Source organism: Desmodus rotundus, chromosome 3 (assembly GCF_022682495.2).
Source record: "Desmodus rotundus isolate HL8 chromosome 3, HLdesRot8A.1, whole genome shotgun sequence".
Classification (NCBI taxonomy): Eukaryota; Metazoa; Chordata; class Mammalia; order Chiroptera; family Phyllostomidae; genus Desmodus; species Desmodus rotundus.
Window position 1 is genome coordinate 190,815,057 of NC_071389.1, and position 23,779 is coordinate 190,838,835.

At 41.7% G+C, this 23,779-nt stretch overlaps 2 protein-coding genes across 2 annotated transcripts in view; both read right to left on the reverse strand.

Moving 5' to 3' along the window:
* Window positions 1–641: 641 nt before the first annotated feature.
* On the reverse strand, window positions 642–21,644 carry RTCB (RNA 2',3'-cyclic phosphate and 5'-OH ligase). The gene is made up of 12 exons (XM_024579341.4): window positions 21,457–21,644; window positions 17,830–17,908; window positions 16,631–16,698; window positions 15,353–15,452; window positions 11,642–11,798; window positions 10,329–10,485; window positions 9,190–9,349; window positions 7,435–7,610; window positions 6,736–6,924; window positions 6,047–6,157; window positions 4,538–4,657; window positions 642–1,752 (listed from the first exon to the last, which is right to left on the reverse strand). Exons 1-12 carry the CDS (start codon window positions 21,547–21,549, stop codon window positions 1,645–1,647), a joined length of 1,518 nt encoding a protein of 505 aa, XP_024435109.1. The 5' UTR covers window positions 21,550–21,644; the 3' UTR covers window positions 642–1,644.
* Window positions 21,645–22,715: 1,071 nt separating this feature from the next.
* BPIFC (BPI fold containing family C) overlaps window positions 22,716–23,779 on the reverse strand; it is a 36,834-nt gene continuing 35,770 nt past the window's right edge. Inside the window, exon 16 of the mRNA XM_024579342.3 lies at window positions 22,716–23,522. Coding sequence (XP_024435110.2) covers window positions 23,400–23,522 — 123 coding nt within the window. The 3' untranslated portion in view covers window positions 22,716–23,399. The remainder of the gene's footprint in view (window positions 23,523–23,779) is intronic.

The window sequence follows — 23,779 nt, forward strand, 5'->3', positions numbered from 1 at the left end:
TACATGCCCTCCAGTGTTCACTGGTAACTTGCATCTGTAAGTCATCTGTGTACAATAGCCACTGGTCCAATCTGAAGGCATAATTAACCTATAATTATTGTGTTAAGATTCCTAATTTATTTACTTAAATTGTTTATCCATTGCTCGTAGGAGGAGAGGAAAGGGGAGAGGGAGAGAAAGAAAGAAACATCAACTTGCTGTTCCACTTATTTATGAATTCATTGGTGGATTCTTGTATGTGCCATGACTGGGGATCGAACCCACAACCTTCGTGTATCAGGACGATGCTCTGACCAACTGAGCTACCTGGCCAGGACCCTAATTTATTTTTATTCATTGATAACTTTCAAGCTCTACCATCAAAAATATAAGTTACTGAATGCTCAGAGTAAAGACATGCTATGTTATTTTGTATCATACAATTTTCAGAGAAGTCTACTTTTCCCCAGCCTTCCAAATAGCATCTAGAAGATATTCCAATGGGGTGTTTAATTTTAAGTTGAGGGACAAGTTTTAAGAGTTTTTTTAGGGTGAATCTTTGAAAGCACCCTGGGAGAAAACCAGAAAACAGCAACATTGTCGAAAGTGACTCAAGTACAAATACTAATTGTTCTAAGGCATAAAATATTAAGCACAAAATGTAAACAACACATTGCAACTTTATTAGATTTTTCTATTTGGCTATTGGACTCAACAGAGGCCTTTGTAACCTATGACTTTAACATCTTCGAGGTGTCACAGTACATTGACATGAAATCTAATTAGGTGGCACGAGACTAGTCAACCTGTCAACACAGAGCAATGCTTAATGTCACAGATGCAGTCATTTCCTGCTTCTATGATAATCCGATCACCCATGTGAAGATACTCAGCATTATGTGAAGGTTCTCTGCTGCTGTTGTGCAAGTTATTATTCAAGAAAAGTCTGCCAGGCCAGTTCTAATTAACGACAGACACCAGCTGATGTCATTTAGCTGGTTAAGTCAAAACTCTGCCTTATATTCAGAATAAGAAAGGTAGCTCTAGTCTATGAAAAATTATTTTTCCTTTTTGGTCCCCATTCCTACATTGCCACACATAGTCTCTCCTCAATGTGTCCCATCATCCAATCTTCTAATATCCTGACTTCATCCTGCAGGCACTTTCCTCTTCAGAATGGTATTTCGGGTTTTGCTCAGTGAGGGGAAGGGGGAACAGGGTGGATGAATGGACAAAGTGACAAAAGGAGGGCGGAAAGGAAACATTCTAAAACCTCTTTAATATAATGGTCATGACACCCCTCAGGATGTAAAGAGAGCTTGATGTAAAGAAGTTCGTTCTGATGACTAAAGGCTTGTGTGAGCAGGTAAGGCAGTTTCTTGAACTATCCCCACCCACTAACAGATTTCCCTCAAAATCTGTGGGATAACCCAGGAGGAAGCATGTGCCCGCTTTCCCAGTGGGGGCTCCGTGACTCCTCCCAGGAGTAATTTTACAACCCTGGCTCCTGAAGCAGCAGCCTCCCCGTCAGCCCCTTTGCAATGGGCAGTCACAGCTGCACACTGCGGAACCTGTCAGGTCTCTGAGTCTTGTTCTGTGAAGAGCACTTCAGTCCACTTTCACTGCAGTAAGGGTCACTGGAGGCGGGTGGCCGCAGTCAGGGTTCTACCCTTTGATAACAGCAATTGGCCTCAGTTTAATGGCCTTCTTGCTGATTCCAGCATCATGGCAGGTGTTCACCACATCTGTCACATTCTTATAGGACTCAGGAGCCTGCATGGGTGGAGTTAAACATTGTATAAGTCTCTGTAAGCTTCATTTGTAATTAAAGAAATGCACATTAAAACAATACTGAGATTTTTTTCCCTATCAAAAAAGCAAAGATTAAAAAGATGCTTAAGTTCAGTGTTGGTAAGGGGGCAGTAAGATAAAACACTCTCATCTTGTTTTATATATTTTCTGTATTACTCAGAATGTCCCCAAAGAACATTTATCACTTTTATAACTAAGAAAAGCAGTAGGCATAACTGAATAATACACACACACTAATACCCAATGGTAAGGAAATGCACCAAACCATCCTGTTAGTGGTATCTTTAGATGGTGGAGTTATTCACAACTTTGATTTTCTCTCATTACAGATTTCTACAGTTGCTAAAATTCCTGGAATTAACATGTATTACCTTCACAAGGGAAAGTTATGACATTCATATATATGACTAACACTGTATCTGTGTATGTATATTTGTGTGTGTGTATATATATGTACACATACAAATTCTGTGAATTTCTAACAAGACCTCCTCCTTTCCTTCCTACCCACACTCACTGGCCACAACTAGACTGAATCTCACAAACACCTTTTGTCTCCATTCACGTCAACACAGGAAGTTCAGACCTCCCAGACAGCTCTGTACACACCCCTTTCTGGCCCATCTTCCATTGAGTCAAGTGCAAAGTACTCTTCGGCTTCCCTTCTTTAAACATTCCCTTCACCTTTTTGCTCCTGCTGAAATATGGATGTGCCCAGCGGATGCTACTTTTGCCTCCAACTTTCTGAAATGGTAGCTGTTCTCTCTCTCAAACTGGGTCATGCAATTAGGCTGAGAAGTGGGACAGGTGTCCTTACTCTTCATGGTTCTTTCCAGACCATTCTCCCTCCTTCTTCCCTAAATACTGGCACTTTTGAATCTTGTAGTACTCATTTATTACCACCTACTACCTTTTCTTGTTGCAATTATAATATCTGCTCCAGTGTGCATCACGCCCCACCATTACGTGAAGACTTCCAGCTCCTGGCTCACTGTCATTCTCTCCTTCCATAACTCTGAATGATTTTAATATCAAGGAAGAGGATCCCTTCAGTACCTTGGCTTCTGAGTTCACTGATTTCTGCTCCTTCAATGCTTACCTCAGCTATTCACTCCTTGGGTCACATTCCAGAACTTGTCATTACCAATGATCACATGTCCTTCATTATCTGATCAAGCATCCCAGGCTGGTGATCACAGCCTAAGTTTCCAGCTCACTCCCCTTGTGCTCCATCCCCGATAACCCTTTAACCCCATAAAACCTACAATCCCTGAGCAACACCCTCAACAATCTTGCTTCTTTTTCACTGTGCTGTACTTGCGACCTGCTCTTTTCTCTGCCTGGAAAGCTTCACCACACAGCCCGGTCCCTCACTCCCTTCAGCTCTTCACTCAAATATCACCTTAAGACACCCTATTTCAAACGTCACCCACTCCCGGTTTCTCTGTATCCCCCTTCCCATTCTTACTTTGTAGCACTTATCACCATCTAATGCACTACACTTATTTGCTAAGTTTCACAAGGAAGGGATTTATGTCAGCTTTGTTCACTGCAGTATTCCTAGCATCTAAACCAGTACCTAACTATAGCAGATGTTTAATCAGTATTAGCCGAATGAGTGAAAACATATTGTAAAACATGCAAGTAAAAAATATACCAAATGTTAGTAGTTATCTCTGGTTCTAGATGTTTTCTATTTTCTTAAATGTCCTAATTAAACATGAGTTGTTCTTAAAATCAGAGGAAAAATTAACAGTTACTAAAAAGTAAGGCTGTCATGCTCTGACTCATGGATCTACTCTTGGGATTTCACTCTGAGTATTAAAACATCTGGAAAAAAGTTTGATGCACAAAGACCCCTCTTACCACTTATAGTACCGAACACTTAAAAAAAAGTTGGAAGCTACTTAATTGTCCAATATAGGAAAAAACTTCCAGTATTTAGCTGGTGGACTATTAGGCAATCATTAAAAAGTGACACGGTAATATTATAATGTGCCAGATTAAAGAAAGGACCACATAGGGGACATTTGAGATCTTGCTCCCCAGCATATGTCATCAGTTTGGCTCAAATAAACTCTTATAAAAATTCAAACAAAACAAACAAAAAATTAAAAAAATAAAAAATATAAAAAGGACTATATAAGGTTTGTAAACTATGATTATAACTAGTTTTAAAAAAAGCATTTAGGGAAAATAATGGCAATAAGTATCCTACAAAAGGAGGTAACAGTTTTCTTAGGGCAGCATGTTTTTGGATGACTTTTTCTTTTCTGTTAAAACTTTTTTAAAAAGTTATGTTGCTTCTAATTTGAATATGTACATTTGTGTAAACGCATGTATACAGACATATCTATAGGCATACAATTACACAATTTAAACAAAATTTTTGCTCTCTTATCAGGCAGAACTGTTTCCCTAAACATCCCCTCATGCTTTTTCAAATCTGCTTTTAAATTACAATGTTAAGTGTACAGCTGTGCAAAAGAAAGGTTAAAATGAGCCAGCTCAAACTATCTTTAAAGCATAATATGTAGACGGAGACTACATGAAAGGTAAAATCATTTCCATGGACCTGGCTTGTAATTAGTATCCAAACAAAAGAGAAGATAATGATCAACTGTATTTGAGGTTATTTAAAAAAGTAATCATAATCTCTGTTAGCAATACCAAAAATTGCTGCCTCTGTGTACTGGCATAAATCATGAACAGTTTTATGTTGAAGATTTATGAAAATTTCACTTACCTCTTCCATTACCAGTTTCGGTGAGGCAACACGAATTGCAATTCCCATATCTGCCAGTTTGTCTAAGACATCCTGGAAATCTAAATTGCGTCGAGATTTGGCTCGGGACAATGCACGGCCCTAGATTAGGAAAGGGATAAACTTTACTTTATAAATTCTGAGCTACAATTTATGTTCAACCCCAGCAATTATTTAAATCCTCAGGATTACATGCCTTTCCCCTGACTTCTTTTTAAACTAGAAATGGAATTAAAAGACAATCTTTAACTATTTTATCAACCTTATTATGTGCCTTCTGTCATCAAGTCCTTTTGGAAAACAAAGTTCCACATATACAAAGCATTTAGTATTTAAAGATTTAGTTTTGTGTTTCTAATTACTATTACCACTTCAATAAAAACATATTAATTTTTAATTATAAACAGTATGCTTGCTACCACAAAAGCTTTATATACTTTTTATGATTTAAAACAGTTTGTCAACCTCAGCACTACTGACAGTTTGCACCCAACAATTCTCTGTTGTGGGGACTGTCCTGCACTTTGTAGGATGTTTAGCAGCATCCTTGCCTCCGCCCATTAGATGCCAGCAGCAAAACTCCCTGCCCCAACTGCGACAATCAAAAATGCCCCCAGACATTGCTTATGTGTGAGACGTCCCACTGGTTTTGATCACTGGGTTAAAACAAGGAGGTGGGAGACAACTGGAAATGAAAAAGAGTCACAGAAAAAGTAAGATTAAAACACATTTGTTACAGTTTGTGCTATGAGAGGGTACCTAGAAAGTTTCTGTTTTCTACTACATCACTAGCTAAGCACTCTGATGGCTTAGAACAGGGCTTGGCCAAATTGGTTTGTGAGCCAAATCTGGCTTTCCACAGCTGCTTTTGGAAATAAAGCTTTACTGGAACACAGCAATGCCCACTCATTTATGCACTGTCTAGGGCTGCTTCTTCACCACAGCGGCACAATGGAATAGCTGCTACAGAGACCATATGGTCCTGTAACCCTGAACTGTCTGGTGCTTTACAGAAAGTTTACCAGCCCCTGGCTTAGAAGAGGTGGTATGCTGACATAGCTGTGCAGTGTATATGCAAGGGCTCTGGTTTGCACACAGGGCACATCCCCCAAGTCTTGAGTGGATCCACCCAGTAAGGAGCAAAGTATGCAAATGACTAGTCTGCTGAATGAGGTAACCTGTGAGGTGAATCTGCATCAGTTAAAGTTGTATCAGTTACGCTAATGTGACAGTTTCTCAGTCTGGATTTTGAGGACTTGGAGACAGAGAGTCACTGGCCTGACAATGACCCTGCTAGGAGAGATACCAGATGACCTCAGTCAGTTAGTTCACCAGATGTAGACAATATGGGAGTAAATTCAGCAGGAAGTCAAGACCCGAACCTCAACTTTGCTAATGTTCAATCAAGTACATTTACCTTTCAAAATGCAAAACAGCAAAACAATGACTAAATTGAAGAGAGCACTTCTAAGTACGTTTTTGTTTCCTTACCGCTCCATGACAGGTTGTTCCAAAGGTCTCAGTCATGCCCTGTTCAGTGCCAGTAAGAACGTAACTACAGGTTCCCATGGTGCCACCAATGAGCACTGGTTGTCCAGTGAGCTGATGAGGCACACAAATCAAACATGTTAAAATTTAGGAAAGCATGAGCTCTTCATGCCTGAGATTTAAATTTCCTCCTGCATTGGAGGATTGTGGGAGAAATCTGAGCATCTAAACACATTTCTCTCACAACTATACTGACATTATTTGGATTCCTTGATAACTGAGAGGGGAGGGAAGAAGAAGGCAATAAAAATGTGAGGACAAGAAAGGCAGCAGAAGGCTTACTGACTGCAAGAGCAAAGCACATTCTAATGTAAAGGGTTATTAAGAAAAACCATCCTGCCTTCTCCAGGTTTTGGTTTCCTCATCTGTGAAATGGGAGCAGGTTAAGGGTCTTTCTAACTCTACCACAGTCAGACAGAGTGCAATGAATGAAACAGACTGAATTTAATCTCAACCCTGTCTTCCAATCATTCAAAGCCTTAAAAAGGTAATTCTAAAGCACAGATGATGGGGGCATGGATGACATTTTTTTTCACCACTGATGCTTAAAATTCCTGTTTAAGTTCCTCCATATTTGGAACTACCTAAGTTATGCACCCACTGCCTGAAACTACAAATGGCTTAACACATACCTGGTAATCGACAGCAATGAGGGGATGGTGTGGAGGGAAAGCTCGGGTGGACCCCTTCCTGTGTACTAGCAGGGTCCGTTCCTTTCCGTCCACCACATGCTGTTCCACTTTGGCGATGTTGTGAGAAACATCATAGATCACGTGTAGGTCCAAGTCATCGGGAGTTGTGTTGAAGACCTTGGCAAAAGCCTAAGGAAAAAAGCTTAAATTAAAAGCAGCCAGAACCACCTCTTCAGAACTTACCTATTGATGCTAGCTTGTTTGTTCCTGAAGGGAGGAAGGGATTTAAGAGTTCAAAAACAGCAGCAGTATGAATCTTCACATAAAGGACAAAAACTCTTTTAGACCAGAGAAACTCCATTCCACAAATTCCAACTTTGGTTGAAAAGCTGCTTGGCTACTCTTGATCCCACCCTTCAGAGCTCTTCCCCCTCAGCCTTCTGAATCTTAGTAAATGGCATTTGTATCCACTCCGCTGCTCAAGGAAAATTCCAGGAACCATGCTGGCTTCTCTTCTTTCCTTACTCCCCACACCTGATACGCGAATTATTTATTTTAAGAAGACATCAAAAGCTTCGACACTGCCAATATTTTGAATATTTTTTAATATAAGTTTCCAAAACCAAGTTTTACAGGCTGTGATTCAAAGCACTTAACTTCATCATGAATAACTTGGAACAGAAGAGCAACTTCAAGTACCTGACGGGTCAAGAAGGTCATGGAAGAGCGGTTGACCCAGGCATAGTTCCCTGCCGCGGCCATTCCCTTCAGGTAGTCCTGGCCCTCTGGAGACGAGATTCGAGCACAAGCCAACTGACGGTCATTGACTATGATCTTGTCTCTCTTCATGGCCTTTTCCATGGCAACCAGTGCGTCTGGAACAAGAGAGCAACAAGGCCAACCAGTCAGCTTTCCCTCTGTAATTCAGGTTTACTGCAGAAAGCCAGGCTGTATTCAAACCCATTCTATCAACAACCACAACAAATCATGTGAAATACAGCTTTCCCTTGGAAGTGTTTCTGAGTTCATCTGTTTGCTTGGTCAAGACACATGTGGTGAGAATCTGCCCTGTCAGAGCTGTGGCACAGCGAAGCGGGCCACACAGACCACAACTGCCCCCCGGAAGCGTGTAAGGCAAACGAGAGGCGCACACTCACAGCAACAACATGGTGTCAGTGACTCCTTTCCTGGCATGTACGTGAGTGAGAAGAGAAGCAGTCAAGTACATTTTACTACCACAGTTCTTAAAAATAAGTTTCAGTGACTTAGCGTAAAAGAATTGGGTACAAGTTGCTAGATCTTCTGCAGGAAAATCAAATCCATGACAAAATATAGAGAACACAGAGTTCTAAAATATTAGTCAATGCTCACGTATTTGCTAGATGAAATATTCTAATGGGTGAGGCTGGCACAAATTAAATTCCCATAGGATGAAATGTGTATACAAGGATGAACTATAATATACAATTTAAAGTTTATAATAATTTCCATGTCTCTATAACTTTTCATATATTCACAAATTCTTTCACACATCCTATAAATTATTCAGCATGATCTTCCTATTATTTCCCTGTCCCCTACTTGTGTTCTTGCTGTTTTTTGGTCATGAGTGTCCTTTGTCTTTTGGTCATAAATGTCCAAATTGCAAACATTACATGTCCATGAAGCCATCTCTGAAATCTTGATATCTTTTTCCTTTGTCTCTTCTGTAATATTTAATCTATCACTACCTTCTGTCTTATACTCTTGCTTTTTAAAAAATTTTTTAAAATTTATTTAGAGACGGGGAAGTGGGGGGGAAGAGAGGGAGAGAAACATCAATGTGTGGTTGCCTCTCACATGCTCCCCACTGGGGACCTGGCCTGCAACCCAAGCATGTGCCCTGACTGGGAATCGAACCAGCGACCCTTTGATCCGCAGGCCGGTACTCAATGCACTGAACCACACCAGCCAGGGCTATACTCTTGCTTTTTAATGAGCATCACATCTCTTTCATGAAACAATGTGAGGGTAGAGTCCTTGCCTATTCTATTACTGAATCCACTGTAACACCTAGCCATTGTAAGTATTTAAGACAAATTTGCTGTCAAATACCTACAACATAAACTCCACAACTTAAAGTCCTTGCTCTTTCTAGGTCAGATGATAGTAGTAAGAATAAAAGAAATAACTGGAGCCAATATTTATTGAGTACTAAGCCTCAGACACTGATATAAGTACTATACATACATTATTTCATTTAATCTATGATGGCAACACAATGTGAATTAGTTATGACTCTTATTTTTTTTCACACAAGGAAGTTAAGGCCCAGTGAAGTGAATCTGAGGTCTAGTTAGAAGAACCAGAGTAAAAACCTATACAGTATAGTTCCAGAGTTTTCTTAAATCTGTATATGGTTCCCCATAAAATGTACATTTTAGCACCATGCCAAAAATTAGGTCCAGAATATACCTGTGGCTACTTGGTGGCCCAAGCCTCTGCTTCCACTGTGGATCATCACACAGACCTGTCCTTTATGGTCGATGCCCATCTTCTTAGCAGCATACTCATTGAAAATCTCATCTACAACCTGGATTTCTGCATAGTGGTTACCTGCTCCCAGGGTCCCCAACTGCAAAAACAAGAATGTCTGATGAAAAAGCCTCTATTCTGATTTTTTTTTTAAAAATCCATTTAAAAGCAAATAGGTATAAAACAACCAATAACAACAACAAAATAATCACACAAATAGTACGTTATGTGACAAGCACATTTCTAAGCCTTAGAAATGCTTCATTCATTCAAAGCAATATTCCACACAGCAATGATAATGAAGAGCAACTCCTGAAGTTTATTTTACCATTGTCTGCTTGAGGTACGCATATATTAAAAGCTTCATAAACCAAAACCCATACCATTAAATGGCTGGAAGGACATTTTAAACATTGTTGACAGAAGGGTCAAATTTCAGGATGAACACCTATGAGTTCACTGACACCATTATCAGTCATTGCAAGAATATGTCCCTTAATTGGAGCTAGCAGATGATTTAAGGGAACCAGAGAATGGCAGTGCTCGAAGAGTTTTTAGAAGTTGCCTAGCTTTAACTACCTCAATTTTCAGATAAGAAAATGAGACCCAGATAGGCAGAAAAGAGACTTGCCCAAGGTCACAGTGATTTAATGGCAAAGCCACCAAAATTAGCTATAAATTTTAAATATGATGTATTTTTATCTCATGAACACCATGAACTGACAAGGTATTTCTTTTCACCTAAGTCATGAAAAATCTTTCAGCCAAATCTTAGCTTGTCAAAGTATGTACATATGCAATTTCAGCACCCATTTTAAGCCTTAAGATCCTAACTCGGTTTTCTCCCATTCGCTTCGAATTCATGGTATCTTGTTTTATCTTATGAACATTGGCAAGCTCCTGAGAGCTTTTTAAAAGAGTAAGAATGAAGCATAAACAAACAAATTAGTGCTTTTTTGATATACTGTGAAAAAACCTGGGGACATGTATTTCCTACATAGAGGACAGATTTTTTTCCCACCAACAAAAAAAAGAAGTTGAAAAATATGAATATGTTCCCCCTCTAAATTGCATGTTACCTGAGGAAGGCCTCTCTTTTTAGCCCTCGCAGAGACCTTATTGGGGTCAGCCTGCAGCATTCTTCCATACTCCTCACAGTGCTCCTTGTCTTCAGCCCAGGCATAGCCTTCTCTTAGTGACCAGTCCACACCCATCTCCAAGGCCTCTTCCAAGTCTCTAGGTAAGTAACAAGGTGCTCGTCATTCCACAGTCAAGGGAGATGGATGTGGGATGACCACAACTCCAAGGGTAGAGGAAACACTGCATTTACTGACTCTCGCCTGTGTACCAGGCATTGCGCTGGATAGCTCTCAGCAACTCTATAGTTTTTGGGGAAAGCAGTTTTATAAACAATTGCTATATAAAATGGTAAATGCCACATTAGAAATGATTATAGTTCTTTCTTGGCATTTATATAGCTCTTTATTTATATTGTTCAAATCTTATTTATCTCTCTGATCGTGAGTTCCATGAGGTAGTTAAGCAGCCAAAGAAAATCTATAACCATAATCAGATATCAGTATCTAACATTAACTTTACCCCAGCTACCTCTGCTACCTCTGTCTGCTTTAATAATTTATGAAAAGTTACAGTCGAATAATAAAGCTGTCTAAAATATCCTCAGGCAATATAGGTTAAATTTCAAGCTCTATTCTCACCTTCACAGAAGTACTATGCTGCTCCATTGAACCTGCACTTTGAAGCTGAGGTGCACATACATTTAAACCCCTAGAAGGAGAAAGCTTTGATCTTCATCTAAGGTCCAGCCCTCTTCTATAACACTGCCAGGAGAGATTGCAATGTTCAATGTTCCTGCCCTGCTCCAGCCCATTTCAAACATTATTCACTAGGACAAAATCCCTATCTAAAATATTTATAAAGCCCTGACTAGTGTTGCTGAGTTCCTTGGGTACCATCCCACAAAGCAAAAGGTCGCCAGTTCAATTCCTGGTCAAGGCATACACCTGGTTGTGGGTTCAGTTCCCTGGTAAGGGTGCATACGAGAAGCAACCAATAGGTGTTTCTCTTACACATCAATGTTCCTCTCCCCTCTTTTTCTCTCTCTTCCCCTCTCTCTAAAAATAAATAAATAAAACCTTTAAAAAACAACAAAAATAAAGTATTTCTAAAAACGAGTAGAATTTATTTAGATGTTCTGGGTATGCTTTTCAAAGTGGGCTGGACCTCACACTTAAAAGATCATCAACTCATTACCACTTCCTGAAAAGAGACTGCACGATGCCCATCTCCTAACTGTCCTAGGTCGGAAATGAATGTGAGGGTCTTGTGGGTGTTACTTCTCTCACTCCATTTATTGGAAACTTGTGCTTACTTGGCATTCATTGGGATGACACCTTTCGATCCCACCCCAACAGGAATGTGGTCAAACATAGCTTGGGCAAGCTGCTCCTTCACAGGCTGGACATCGCTTTCATCTAAATTGGTCCTGAGCAAGCGGACACCGCAGTTGATGTCAAACCCGACGCCACCTGCAAAATACAGAAAAGTGTGTCAAATATTGGGAAAACCAGGTAGTTGGGCATTGTTACCTGTGGCTTCCACCATTAACACAGGGTTTAAAAGACAGCCATTCTTAAAAAAAAAAAACCAAAAAACTTTTATAATAGCCAATAAAGTGGTTCTCTATGGGAAAGTCTGGTGATACCAAAACAATTTAAAGTAACAGGCATATTATGTCCACCTTTCTACCTACTTTAGGTTTCTAATTTGTTCTAACTTTTTCAGATGGATGATTAGACCATTGATAGTCAACTTTTCTTCTTTTCTAATTTGTGCATTTAAAGCTATAGATTTCTACCCAAGTATGGCATTAATAGTAACCACAATTTTTAGACATAAGTATATTTTATTAATGTCAAGTTTCTTTGTATTTCTTTTATGGTTTTTTTTGACCCATGGGTTAAACACATATTGCTTGATTTGTACATATATGAGGTTTTTAAAAAAATAGTTGTTGTTGTTGACGACTTCTAACTTAATTTCACTGTGGTAAGAAACTATCCTCTATACCAGTGGTTCCAAAGTGTGGTCCAGAGATCCTTTCAGGTCTAAGACCAAATGTAAAATGATGCTAAAATATTATTATCCTTTTAAACTTACTGAGTGTAAAGTTTTCCAAAGGCGACACGACATGTGCTAACATGTTTGCTCTGATGAATAATGAAATATGTAGTTGTATATTATTGTTTTAAAAATGTTTCAGCTTTAATGTCTAGTAAGGTAAATGTTGATAAAAGCCTTTGACAGCAACCCTCAAAAAAATTTTAAAGGGTGTAAAGGGGTCTTTAGCCCAAAATTTGTGAGAACTGCCTGTCTGATTTCAATGCACTGAAATCTGAGAGCTGCTTTTCGGCTCAACACCTGGTCAATTTTGGTAAATGTTGTGTATGCTTGAAAAAAATGTGTGCAGTATTCTACAGTTCTTGGATGCGCTGTAATGTGCGTGCACACACAACATGCATGCACATTAGAGGTCAAGGTGTCAAGTTTGTCAACTGGATTGTTCAAATCATCTATATCTTTACTGAATGAAATCGGCCATTACCTCAAAAGAAAAACAACGTTAAATGATGGGCTCAATATTTGTACTTTTTTAAAAATCTGGATTGCAGCCTCACAAATTCATACTGCCGCAATAGCTCTCCCATGCTCTCAGAGTTTTAAATTATTATTTAATTTTTTAACTGTTGTTCAAGTACAGTTGTCTACATTTTCCCCCAACCACTCCCCACCACCGCACTGATCCCTACCTCCCACCCTAGATCCTACCCCTTTTAGCTTTGTCCATGTGTCCTTTATACATGTTCCTTGACGACCCTTCCCCTATTTCCCCCCATTATCCCTCTCCCCTCTTCCCTCTGGTTACTGTCAGTTTGTTCTTTATTTCAATGTCTCTGGTTATATTTTGCTTGCTTTTATGTTTTGTTGATTAGGTTCCACTTATGGGTGAGATCAAATGGTATTTGTCTTTCATCACCTGGCTTATTTCACTTACATAATGCTCTCCAGATCCATCCATGCTGCTGCAAAGGGTAGGAACTTCTTTCTTTCTGCTGCATAGTATTCCATTGTGTAAATGTACCATAGTTTCTTTTTTTAAATTATTTTATTGTTGTTCAATTACAGTTGTCTGCATTTTCTCCCCACCCCAGCCAAACCCACCTCTCTCCCTTGCTTCCACCCTCCCCCTTGGTTTTGTCCATGTGTCCTTTACAGTAGTCCCCTCTCTCCCCCCTCTGGCTATTGTTAGATTGTTCTTAACGTCAATGTCTCTGGTTATATTTTGTTTGCTTTCTTCTTCTGTTGATCATGTCCCTGTTAAAGGTGAGATCCTATGGTATTTGTCCTTCATCACCTGGCTTATTTCACTTAGCATAATGCTCTCCAGTTCCATTCATGCTGACACAAAGGGTAGGAGCTCCTTCTTTCTCTCTGCTGCGTAGAATTCCATTGTGTAAATGTACCATAGTTTTTGATCCACTCATTTGCTGATGGGCACTTAGGTGGCTTCCAGTACTTGGCTATTGTAAACTGTGCTGCTATGAACATTGGGGTGCATAGGTTCTCTTGGATTGGTGTTTCAGGGCTCTTAGGGTATAACCCCAGCAGTGGAACTGCTGGGTCAAAAGGCAGTTCCATTTTTAGGAGGAAATTCCATATTGTTTTCCACAGTGGCTGCATCAGTCTGCATTCTCACCAACAATTTACTAGGGTTCCCCTTTCTCTGCATCCTCTCCAACATTTGTTGATTTGTTTACGTTGGCCATTCTGACTGGTGTGAGATTGTATCTCATTGTGGCTTTAATTTCCATCTCTCTGATGGCTAGTGATGCTGAGCATCTTTTCATACATCTCTGGGCCCTCTCTATGTCCTTCTTGGAGAAGTGTCTGTTCAAGTCCTTTACCCATTTTTTAATTGGGCTATTTGTCTTCCTGGAGTGGAGCATGTAAATTCTTTATATACTTTGGAGATCAGACCCTTTATATACTTTGGAGATCACTGACAAATATTTTTTTGATACAGTTGGTTCTCTTTTCACTTTAATGCTGTTTTCTTTAGCCATGCAGAAGCTTTTTAATTTGATGAAGTCCCATTTGTTTATTCTTTCCTTTATGCCTCTTGCTTTAGGGGACATGTCTGTGAAGATGTTGCTGTGTGGGATGTCTGAGATTTTCTTGCCTATGTTTTCCTCTAGGACTTTTATGGTGTTATGACTTATATTTAAGTCTTTTATCCACCTTGAATTTATTTTTGTGTATGGTGTAAGTTGGTGATCGAGTTTCATTTTTTTGCATGTAGCTGTCCAGATCTCCCAACGCCATTTGTTGAAGAGGCTATTTTTGCTCCATTTTATGCTCCTGCCTCCTTTGTCAAATATTAATCAAAGAGATTTTTTATAAAACATTTTTTCAGCCTTTCTTGTTATTCTTAGCAAGGGATTAGTCTGAAACAACCACATTCACCACTGCCAGAGGCGGAACTCTCAAGATGTAATTTATACATTTTTTCCAGACTTTGAAATCAAAGGTATTACTCCTGATGTGAAATATTCTCAGTGAAAGTGCCCCACAACAGAAAAGACGTATACCACTGGAGGTGGATAATGACAACAACGAAAGCAAACACTGAATACTTCCCACGTGCCTAGCACTGTTCCAGGTATTTTACACAGCTTAAATCATTTAACCCTCACAATAATGCTCCAATTTGCGCAAGAGGTTTAACTGGGACATAAAGGTACATAATTTGCCAGGAAAGTGTTTCAGTTTGTTTTGTAGCCAATGTCTGAACAGTGCCTGGTATATCGTAAGAGCCTGAAGAAATCTCAGTAAGTATACTCTTTACTTGATTTTTAAGAGCCTCTGCGTGTCCACAATTAATTCTCTCAGTAAAGGAGGAAAGAAATGATATTGTTGGATGAGATAGAGATGCACACAGAGGAAGAAGCCATGCTCTCGTTCAGAAAGGTGGTGACACACTGGGAGAAGCTACACATGGGACAGCAGCGTGCTGTCACCTTACCTGGGGACACCACTGCTTCAGGGTCGTTCATGTCAAAGGCTGCCATATTCCCAATAGCAAACCCATAACCCGAGTGCACATCAGGAAGTCCGATAGATCGCTGAAAGAGAATCAGAAAATGAAGTTCAGCTTTCTCAGCCTGGCACTCTGCTTGCTGATGGACCTGAGCGTGATTCTCAAAGAGGCTGCAGGCTGAAGCCTTTACCAAATCTAGGTCCTAGTTTCATAAAATATTCTCTGCTGGTGAAAATTAGGTGTAAAAACTTCTATTCATAAAGTTAATATAGCAGGGAAAAATCCTTCTTATAAAATCTGACCATTAACTAAAGAAACCTTAAACAGAAAAGCCTCAGTGTAACGTGATACAGGAGGACCACACACTAAGTTTAATGTGTTAGTTTAAACATTTTAAAGACACTAAAGACAGTGTCTTTAGTGTCCACTAACAAGTGACCATTGACAAGTCATGGTCATGTCAGGTTAAAAGGACAGAAATATCAGATTTATATGCCACAGGTCCTTAGTGTTTAAATAGTCATAGACCATTGTAATCCATTTAATGGTATGAACACTGTGTACTTGTACATCTGGGGCCTAGAAAGGGATCCTGACCCAGGAGGAATGCAGGTCAAACATGCTGAGGATATATGGAGATACCGAGACACTTGTGAGTTTTTCACGTACATAAGCCATGTCTTCTTATTCCCTTCTCCCTGCCCCCCAGTGCCCAGCATAGTAACTGGCACGAAGACCTCAAAAAAAGTCTGTGGAATGGATTCATTTTAACATCTCCCTGTAATGGTGGCATCTGAACGTTGGGCTGCAGTGTGGGCCCACTTGTACCATCCAGTTTTATCCCTGTTATCGCCACTACCCTTTTTTTCAGTCGTATCCAGAACAGCTACACTGTTCTCTCTCCCTCCCCCCAGTCCCAACCCTTTAATGTCTTTCCATTCCTTCTCCAATCATTCTGTTAAATGAGGCTACAGTGAAAACTACAATGGTGGTATACTAATCCAGGAAGAAATTATGTGCAATGACAAAAGACACATTAAAAACTTCTTCAGAGGTTCTCAAATGCTTACATATTCTAGCCAAAGGCAACTAGAACCTGTGATATTATTCAGGCCCAATTATTTATGTCACCTGGTTATTTTCCGCTGCCCAAAGGTCACTGTCTAAATGATACTACTAGCAGTCAGGCACAGCCATTCATGCATTCGACAAACTTTTAGACTAAGAAAATATAAATGATTAAAGCTCTGAACATGGACTCACATGAACGATCCCAGGCAAGGCTGCCACATTGCCGATTTGTTTCATGGCAGGCAGGAAGCCACCAACACCTGAAGACAAAGATTCGACATCAGAAAAGAGGACATGTTTGATTTTCAGTAAGTGTATTCATGCATTTCTACATTGCATTACATGAAGGGGAGTGACCAGGATTACGAACACAAAGCACAAAGATGTTCGCGATGGACGTGTGAAGACGGCTTCGTCAGCAGGCGGCCAACGCACAGAAAGGTGGTGAGGGCAGCCAGACTAGTGTCAGTGTTCTGTGCGAATGCACTGGGAGATGTAAAATGACTATTTAACATTATGTTGTCAATACAAAAAATGTACGTTTTCATAGTTCATATAATTTATCAAAATAAAAGCAATACTGGTTTTACTCTAAGTGACAAAAAAAAATGGGCAATGTAGAGTTGGGAAAACACTGGATTAAGAATCAAGGGACCCGAGGTTCTAGTCCCAGCTCTGTCACTTGGGTGCTGTGTCATTTCAGACAAGTCAGCATACCCTGGCAGGAGGCAGGGGAGATTTAGTTTGTTAATCTAAAAAATAAAGGGTTAAAATTAGATTTCAACTCCACCACTACTGTTAGAGCTTTACACATTTACCTGTAACCCTGCTGCAGTCCTGCGGGACAGGTGTAATAAACTCTCTTTTATCGATGAGATAACCGAAGCGAGGTGAGGCTAATCAGCATAAGGTTAAGAATATGGACTTTGGAATCAGGTACTCCTGGGTCTGAAACCTGGCTGTCACCAAGAAGTTGTGCTACCCTGGACACATTAAAATTACTTAACCTCACTGAACCTGGACTTACACAATTTAAAATGGAGATGGTATCTTCCTCTCAGACTTATTCTAAGAATTACATGAGGTAACCTCTGTAAAGCCCCCAGTAAAGTGCCCAGAACATAGTAAGTGCACAATAAATGGTAGCTCTTATTATTATTATCCAAGGTAGTTTCAAAGCCAACCAGGTCCATCCAGCTCCAAATGGTTTCCGCAAGATCAGGCAGCTAACAATATAACCACGAATTAGAAATAGGTTTTTTTGGTCTCATTTCAGGTCTTGGTCATTTCTTGACATTATTTTTGTATTTTTAATAATAGTTATCTAAATCACCATTTTTTTTTCAGGGAAGACACTTACAATACCACACATACAATTCTAATGTACTTACCCCCACCTCGACAGGCATTCCTTAGTTCCTCAAACATTAATTTTTCCAGGGCATCATTCACATAGAAAACTCCTTCGACCTGGTACCAGAGAAAAGGAACAACCATGTCTGAGCACGCGTACACGATGTATCGACGCTGGACAGACCATGAAAACTGTGTGCAGTATTCATTTTGCTTTACTTTGTAAAAACACTTCCATATTACCTTAAACAAGCGGAAAACTTCCCGTCAAAAGTACAGGATGGGCCCTGTCTGGGTGGCTCAGGTGGTTAGAGCGTCATCCTCAACACCAGGACTGCGGGTTCGCATATACAAGAATCAACCAATGGATGCATAGATAAGTGGAACAACAAAGCAACGTTTCTCTCTCTCTCTCCCTTCTTCTAAGATATAGAAAAAAAAGTACAAAATGTTCCCATCCTTAAGTACAGTTGCCCTTGAACAACATAGGGGTTTAAGGTGCTGTCAACCACTCCCACCCAGCCCCCGCCATGCAGTTGGAAATCTGTGTATAACTTTTGACTTTCCCAAAACTTAGCTATGAATAGCCTAACTGTTGACCGGAAGCCCTACCAATAACATGAACAGTCAATGACATGTATTCTGTATGTTATATGTATTAGTACTGTATTCTTACAGTAGAGTAAGCTAGAGAAAAAAATATTAAGAAAATCATAAGGTAGAGAAAATACATTTATAGTATTTATTGAAAAAGAATATGTGTACAAGTGGACCTGCAATTCAAATCTGTGTTCAACGGTCAACTGTGTATCTTTCTTAAAAAAAGATTTTATTTATTTTTAGAGAGAAGGCAGGGAGGAAGGGAAACGTTGATGTGTGAGAGAAACACTGAGTGGCCACTCTCACACGTGCCCTGACAGTGGGCCAGCCCACAACCCTGGCATGCACCCAGACCCCAAGCCGGGAATGGAACCAGTGACCTTTTGCCTTGCGGGACAATGCCCAACCTACTGAGCCACACTGGTCAGGGCTCAACTGTATTTCTTAAAAATGTATTTGAAATGTTCACAAATTTTTAAAAAAAATCCTCACTCAAGGACATGCTTACTGATTTTAGAGAGAGGCAGGGAGGGAGGGAGGGAAACATCAATGTGAGAGAGAAACAGTGGTTGCCCCGTCTGCACCCTGACTGAGACCGAACCTGTAACCCTTCAGTTTATAGGACGCTCAAACAGGGCTGGCCAGGGCCTACAAACTGTTTTGTTTATTCTCTTACGCTCAAAGCCACATTTAAGAGTTTAACAGGTGAAATATTTTGTATATGCGATAAAGGTTTGTCAATTGCTCTAACTGCCAAAAGGCCTCAGTATTCTCATGCTTCTAAAATATCAATGGATTTTGAAAAAAACAGATGAATCAAAATTTCAAATTCCAAACATAAAAATGCAGTCCATCTAACTAACGTGTACTTCTTCTGTGCTCAAGACAACAGCACATCACACTTCATTGTGTCCTATGCTGATTTACAAGTCTATACTTAGGTAAATGGTGAGTAAAAAAAAATTAAACATGTAACTACATAGCTGTGTGCTCAGTCCTATAATCTATCTTAGAGGATAAAGAAATTTGATAAAGGAACATACAGAAGGCAATTATGAACTAACACCAAAGGCCAGAACATTTTATATCATAGATCAAATATTATGAAGGAAATGCCCAGTAAAGGAGAACCAAAGACTTAACACTTAATCATCTGAATGAGTAAACTGCTTTCATCAGAAAGATGATTTCTGCATCTTAACCACTACACGAATAACTACTAGTTGATAGGCAAAGTCTCTTGTACAATTTCAAAGGGTCACACTTATTAATACCCCGAACATTTACTGAGGACTTATAATGGGTCAGGTACTGTACTGGGCACAAAAGGAGATATAAAGAATACGCAAGATCCTGCTTGAGGAGCTTCCGTTCTAGAATGCAGCCCAGATGAGCATATTAAGACCACAGCCAGGCAGGTGCTGTACCAGGAGTACCCAGTGCTGGGCAGACTCTGATGAAGCAGTAGTTCAACAGACTAGGGAGCCAGGGGAGGCCTCACAGGTTGCTCCCTTTTCGTTTGGTTGGTTCACTGTCTGAGTCAGCTCTTTAAAGATGTGAGGCATTCCTGGAATAGCAGCACTTTTAGGAGCTGAACAAAATGATGACATGAAGATGGGAGGGAACAGAAAGGAATTTTTAGTGAAGTATGTGGGTCTTAGGAGGGGAATGGAGACTACGAAGGACAGGATAATTGTTAGTGTGAAATTCATGACTCTCATGAGGATGGGAACGTGATTTAAACTTGGTGTAGAGGTCGGTAACACTTTAACAGCAGTATGTCAAGATTTCAACTGCCCCTTCTCAAGGGCTGGGAGTAGAAAAGTGCGGTGCAGAGCGTTAAACCAGAACTGCTTAGCAAATTGGACTTGCTCTTAGGATGAGCAGCAATTCGTGCATCACAAGTTAGGCCAGAACTGCTGCCAATGTGTCTCCATCTCAACCATCATCCTGTCCCCCTGGTCTTTATTTTCTCCTTCTGTGTTCAGGGAACCACCATACACAGAAACTGGCCACGTGGAAAGAGCATAAAGGAGTCTTTCTGACTGTGGGCTTTTCCTCCGCTCGGTGTCTGACTAAGTGCTTTACTCATTGGGGACACTCCGCAAGTTTTGATATTGAATAAAAGGGCGGAGCGGCTACCGACAACTTTCCCAAGACAGGATCACAAACCTTCAGTGCACCTGTGCGGCCCCGTAAGGGATTTCAAAAGCCATTTAACACAGGCAACAAAACCTCACAAATGCCTTATTTCTCTTCTCTAATGGAAGATAATGGGCACAAATGCAAGGAAGCCTGAGAAGGGCGAACAGCACCCGCTTTCCAACTCTCTGGTATTGGACTCGTGGGGTCCATCCTGTCAGAGGAAGAAGTGAACGGGTCATCACGTCCTGGCTGAGCTTCTCACTAGGTGGGTGGAGGAAGCTGCGTCACCAACTGTTCCTCGAGGTCCTTCTGCGACGTGAATATTAAAAACAAACACTGCCCTGTGCACTCTCTAGGCTGTTGTGAGGAGTAAAACCGTTTTGTTAAAAACCAGTTTTTAACAAAAATTAAAAACGGTGCAGCGAAGGCTAAAAACTTGGTTCAGCGAACACAGATCTGTAAAGGTCACCCAAGGGGCCAGCGTGACTCAGAGGAATTGAGCTCCAGTCCCAGCAACTCTACTCCCGACTGGCTGCGCCCCCTAGTAAAAGGCAGCTCGCGCCTGTGAAGCTCAGGAATGCAGCGCGATGTACGGTTCGTTTCTGACACTTGTGTGAGAAAACGGTTTGCGAACGCTCACTTCGTATTTACTTGGAACCCCTATAAATACTCCACTTTACTTGTACACGTGATTTGGGGACCCCTTCAGCGGCGTGACAGGGTCAGTACAGGTCAGGTAGTCCTCAGGCCAGAGGATGGGGGGCTGGGGGGTTGTGGGAGGAACTCTGCTGAGGGTTGGGGACGGCGCCAGCGATCGCGGAGGGTCGGGAGGGCGTGGAGAAGGCCGGCGGGTAGCCGGGAGGCACCGCGGGCCTCCAGCTGGGAAGGCCCAGCCACTCGGTCGTGCTCCCCCGCCTCACCTGCATGTTGGGCACGAAGCCTTTCTTGATTCTCCAACAGTTTTTATTGATCTTTTCCAAGAACTGCAACTCATCATTGTAGTTGCGACTCATGGCGGCGACCACAGTACCAACTCCTTGTTCGGCTTTGAAGAGAGATGCCGCGCTGTCCCGTTGCCTGAGGCACCAGCTTCCGGAACTCACCGCGCAGGCGCAGCAGCTCCGGGGCAGGATGGGCTACGGCAAGTGCCAAGGCTCCAACTTCTTCCCACGACCGCTTTTCGCTCAGATAAGTTAGACTGCCCTCTGGTGTTTACCTTTTGGGATAGTTCCCTAGTCGTTCTAGGCTAAAGCTAAGCTGGCTAAATCCAGTAGTTTTTAGTATCATCTAGTTATCTTTTTCGTTTGCTGAATCTGGGTCGGGTTCGGCTGCTCTAACCGGTAAATCAGCCTGGGGCTTCACCCCTAGCCGTGAGGGGGGAAAGGTGTGCGGCCGAGAACGCCCAACGTGTTTAAGAACCGCAACTGAACTTTTGTTGCAATGTGTCAGAATGCATTTGCGGATGTGCTTTGAATACTTTCTACGTCATAAAAGAGAATCCCAAAGAAGGAAACATGACAGTTCACCATTTATTCCGACAAACACTTACGGGGGACAGCTGTCAGGGCCAGACGCCGCTCGGCTCGGCACCGAAGTGAGCGAAGGGCAGTCGCAGTACACTGGCCGGGGCTTTCCGGTCCCGCCTGCCGTGGCGACGGAGCGCTGTGTGATCACGTGTTTGTGCGCCGGCCTCTCGTTCAAAGTCCTGAGAGCTCTACGTGGTTTCAGTTTCTACTTTGCGTGAAGAGCAGCGACTTCGGAATCGGAAAGACTTGGCTTCAGTTTCTACCTCTGCCATTTACCGGCTTTGTGCGGGTAACCGCTCTCAACCTTTGTTTTCTCATCCATTAAAGGGGATCATAACTCTTCCTAGAGAGGCTGTGAGGTTAAGTGAACCGACCTCAGTCAGGGAAGCAGCCGACACGGGGTCTGGCGCGGGGGGCCAGCACTCCAGCCGGTGCTGTCTGCCATCCCCCCACTGGAGTGTAAACTACCCGAATCCAGAGCTGAGGTTTCCGCTCCTTCGTACATACCAGCTTCCCTTCCCCTGCTCTGGCTCCAGTTCCACCCCATTGATTAGGTGCTCTAACAGCATTGACGGCACCACCAACCGTAAGGTCGTCCACAGGGTCAGTCCTCTGCACCGCCCTTTCGTGTAATCGGGGAGGGAGACCGCCCTAGGAGCTGAAGAAGTGGTACAACTTCCGGAGTTTCCTGTGACCACCGTTTCTCCCTGGAAACATCCGAGAGGCACAAATCAAGCCTTGAAATCTGCACCACCTCAGTTTTCATCAACGTTAACGACACTAAATTCTCTTCCTTCTTTCCTGTCTTACTTTATTAAAAAAAAAAAAATCTGGGGCAGGAAATTTTGCAAATAAAAAGACAAGGTTGACATCGATAGAAAACACTTTTAATTAAATACCGGGGACAGTAGCAGTACATATAAAACACAAAATCCAACAATAGGCAGGGAGGGGAGAATCCTAGAGAGCTGGAAGGGCTGAAGGGCTCTCCACTGACGGCAGCGATTCAAATCTGTACTTAAGAGTTCGTCGTGCACCCCCCTGGAAGGGCACGCCTCGCTCTTGGCCACAGAATCTTACAAACACAGGAGCACCCAACACGCATTGAAACAGCACACATTCAAATGCCCATCCCTCCACGCACACGGAGACGCGCACACCCTGATTTAACTCTGTACCCCAGTTTGCCTCCCCCTGTCTCCGAAGACTTGAGAAAGAAAACTTTCGGCCTGAACGCTTGACGAGAACTTTACAACTCCAGCCGCACTGTCTTCTCTCTCTGGGTTACAGCAGGTGGGATTAAGGGCCATTTACCTCCTGGAGTGGACTCCAGGCAATCAGGGGACTGATTTTCCCCTCCACTGTTCATTTATCAGGTTCAGACCTTCCCAACCATAGAAGCTTGATGGCTGCTTGGAGGGCGTTTCATACTTCAAGTCAGTGGAAATCAAAAGAAAATGCTGAAAAAGATGCAACAGTGAAGATAAGGTTAAACTTTGGGCACCTGCAGCCATAGGACATGGGTTTTCCTGAGGGGCGAGGGAGAGACGGTTTCCTTCCCGGGTCCTGCTGTGTCACATCCTCTCTTCCCCTGTCCCCTAGTCATGCCTCTTGCCATCTACATTGGCCATGTCACACCTCTGAATCTTACTTTCCTCATCTAGAAAATGGGATTGATAATCCCAGCCTTACACGTGGTCTTGTGAAATAAAGAAAA

Bases quoted from the DNA above. Each gene is read 5' to 3' on its own strand.
- RTCB (XM_024579341.4), bottom strand. From the start codon at position 21,549: ATGAGTCGCAACTACAATGATGAGTTGCAGTTCTTGGAAAAGATCAAT. The intron at 7,611-9,189 runs GTATATTCTGGA...CTCTTGTTCCAG, and splicing joins GGGCCACCAAGTAGCCACAG to ACGCACTGGTTGCCATGGAA. The intron at 4,658-6,046 runs GTAAGGAAACAA...TTCCTAATCTAG, and splicing joins GAACAACCTGTCATGGAGCG to GGCCGTGCATTGTCCCGAGC.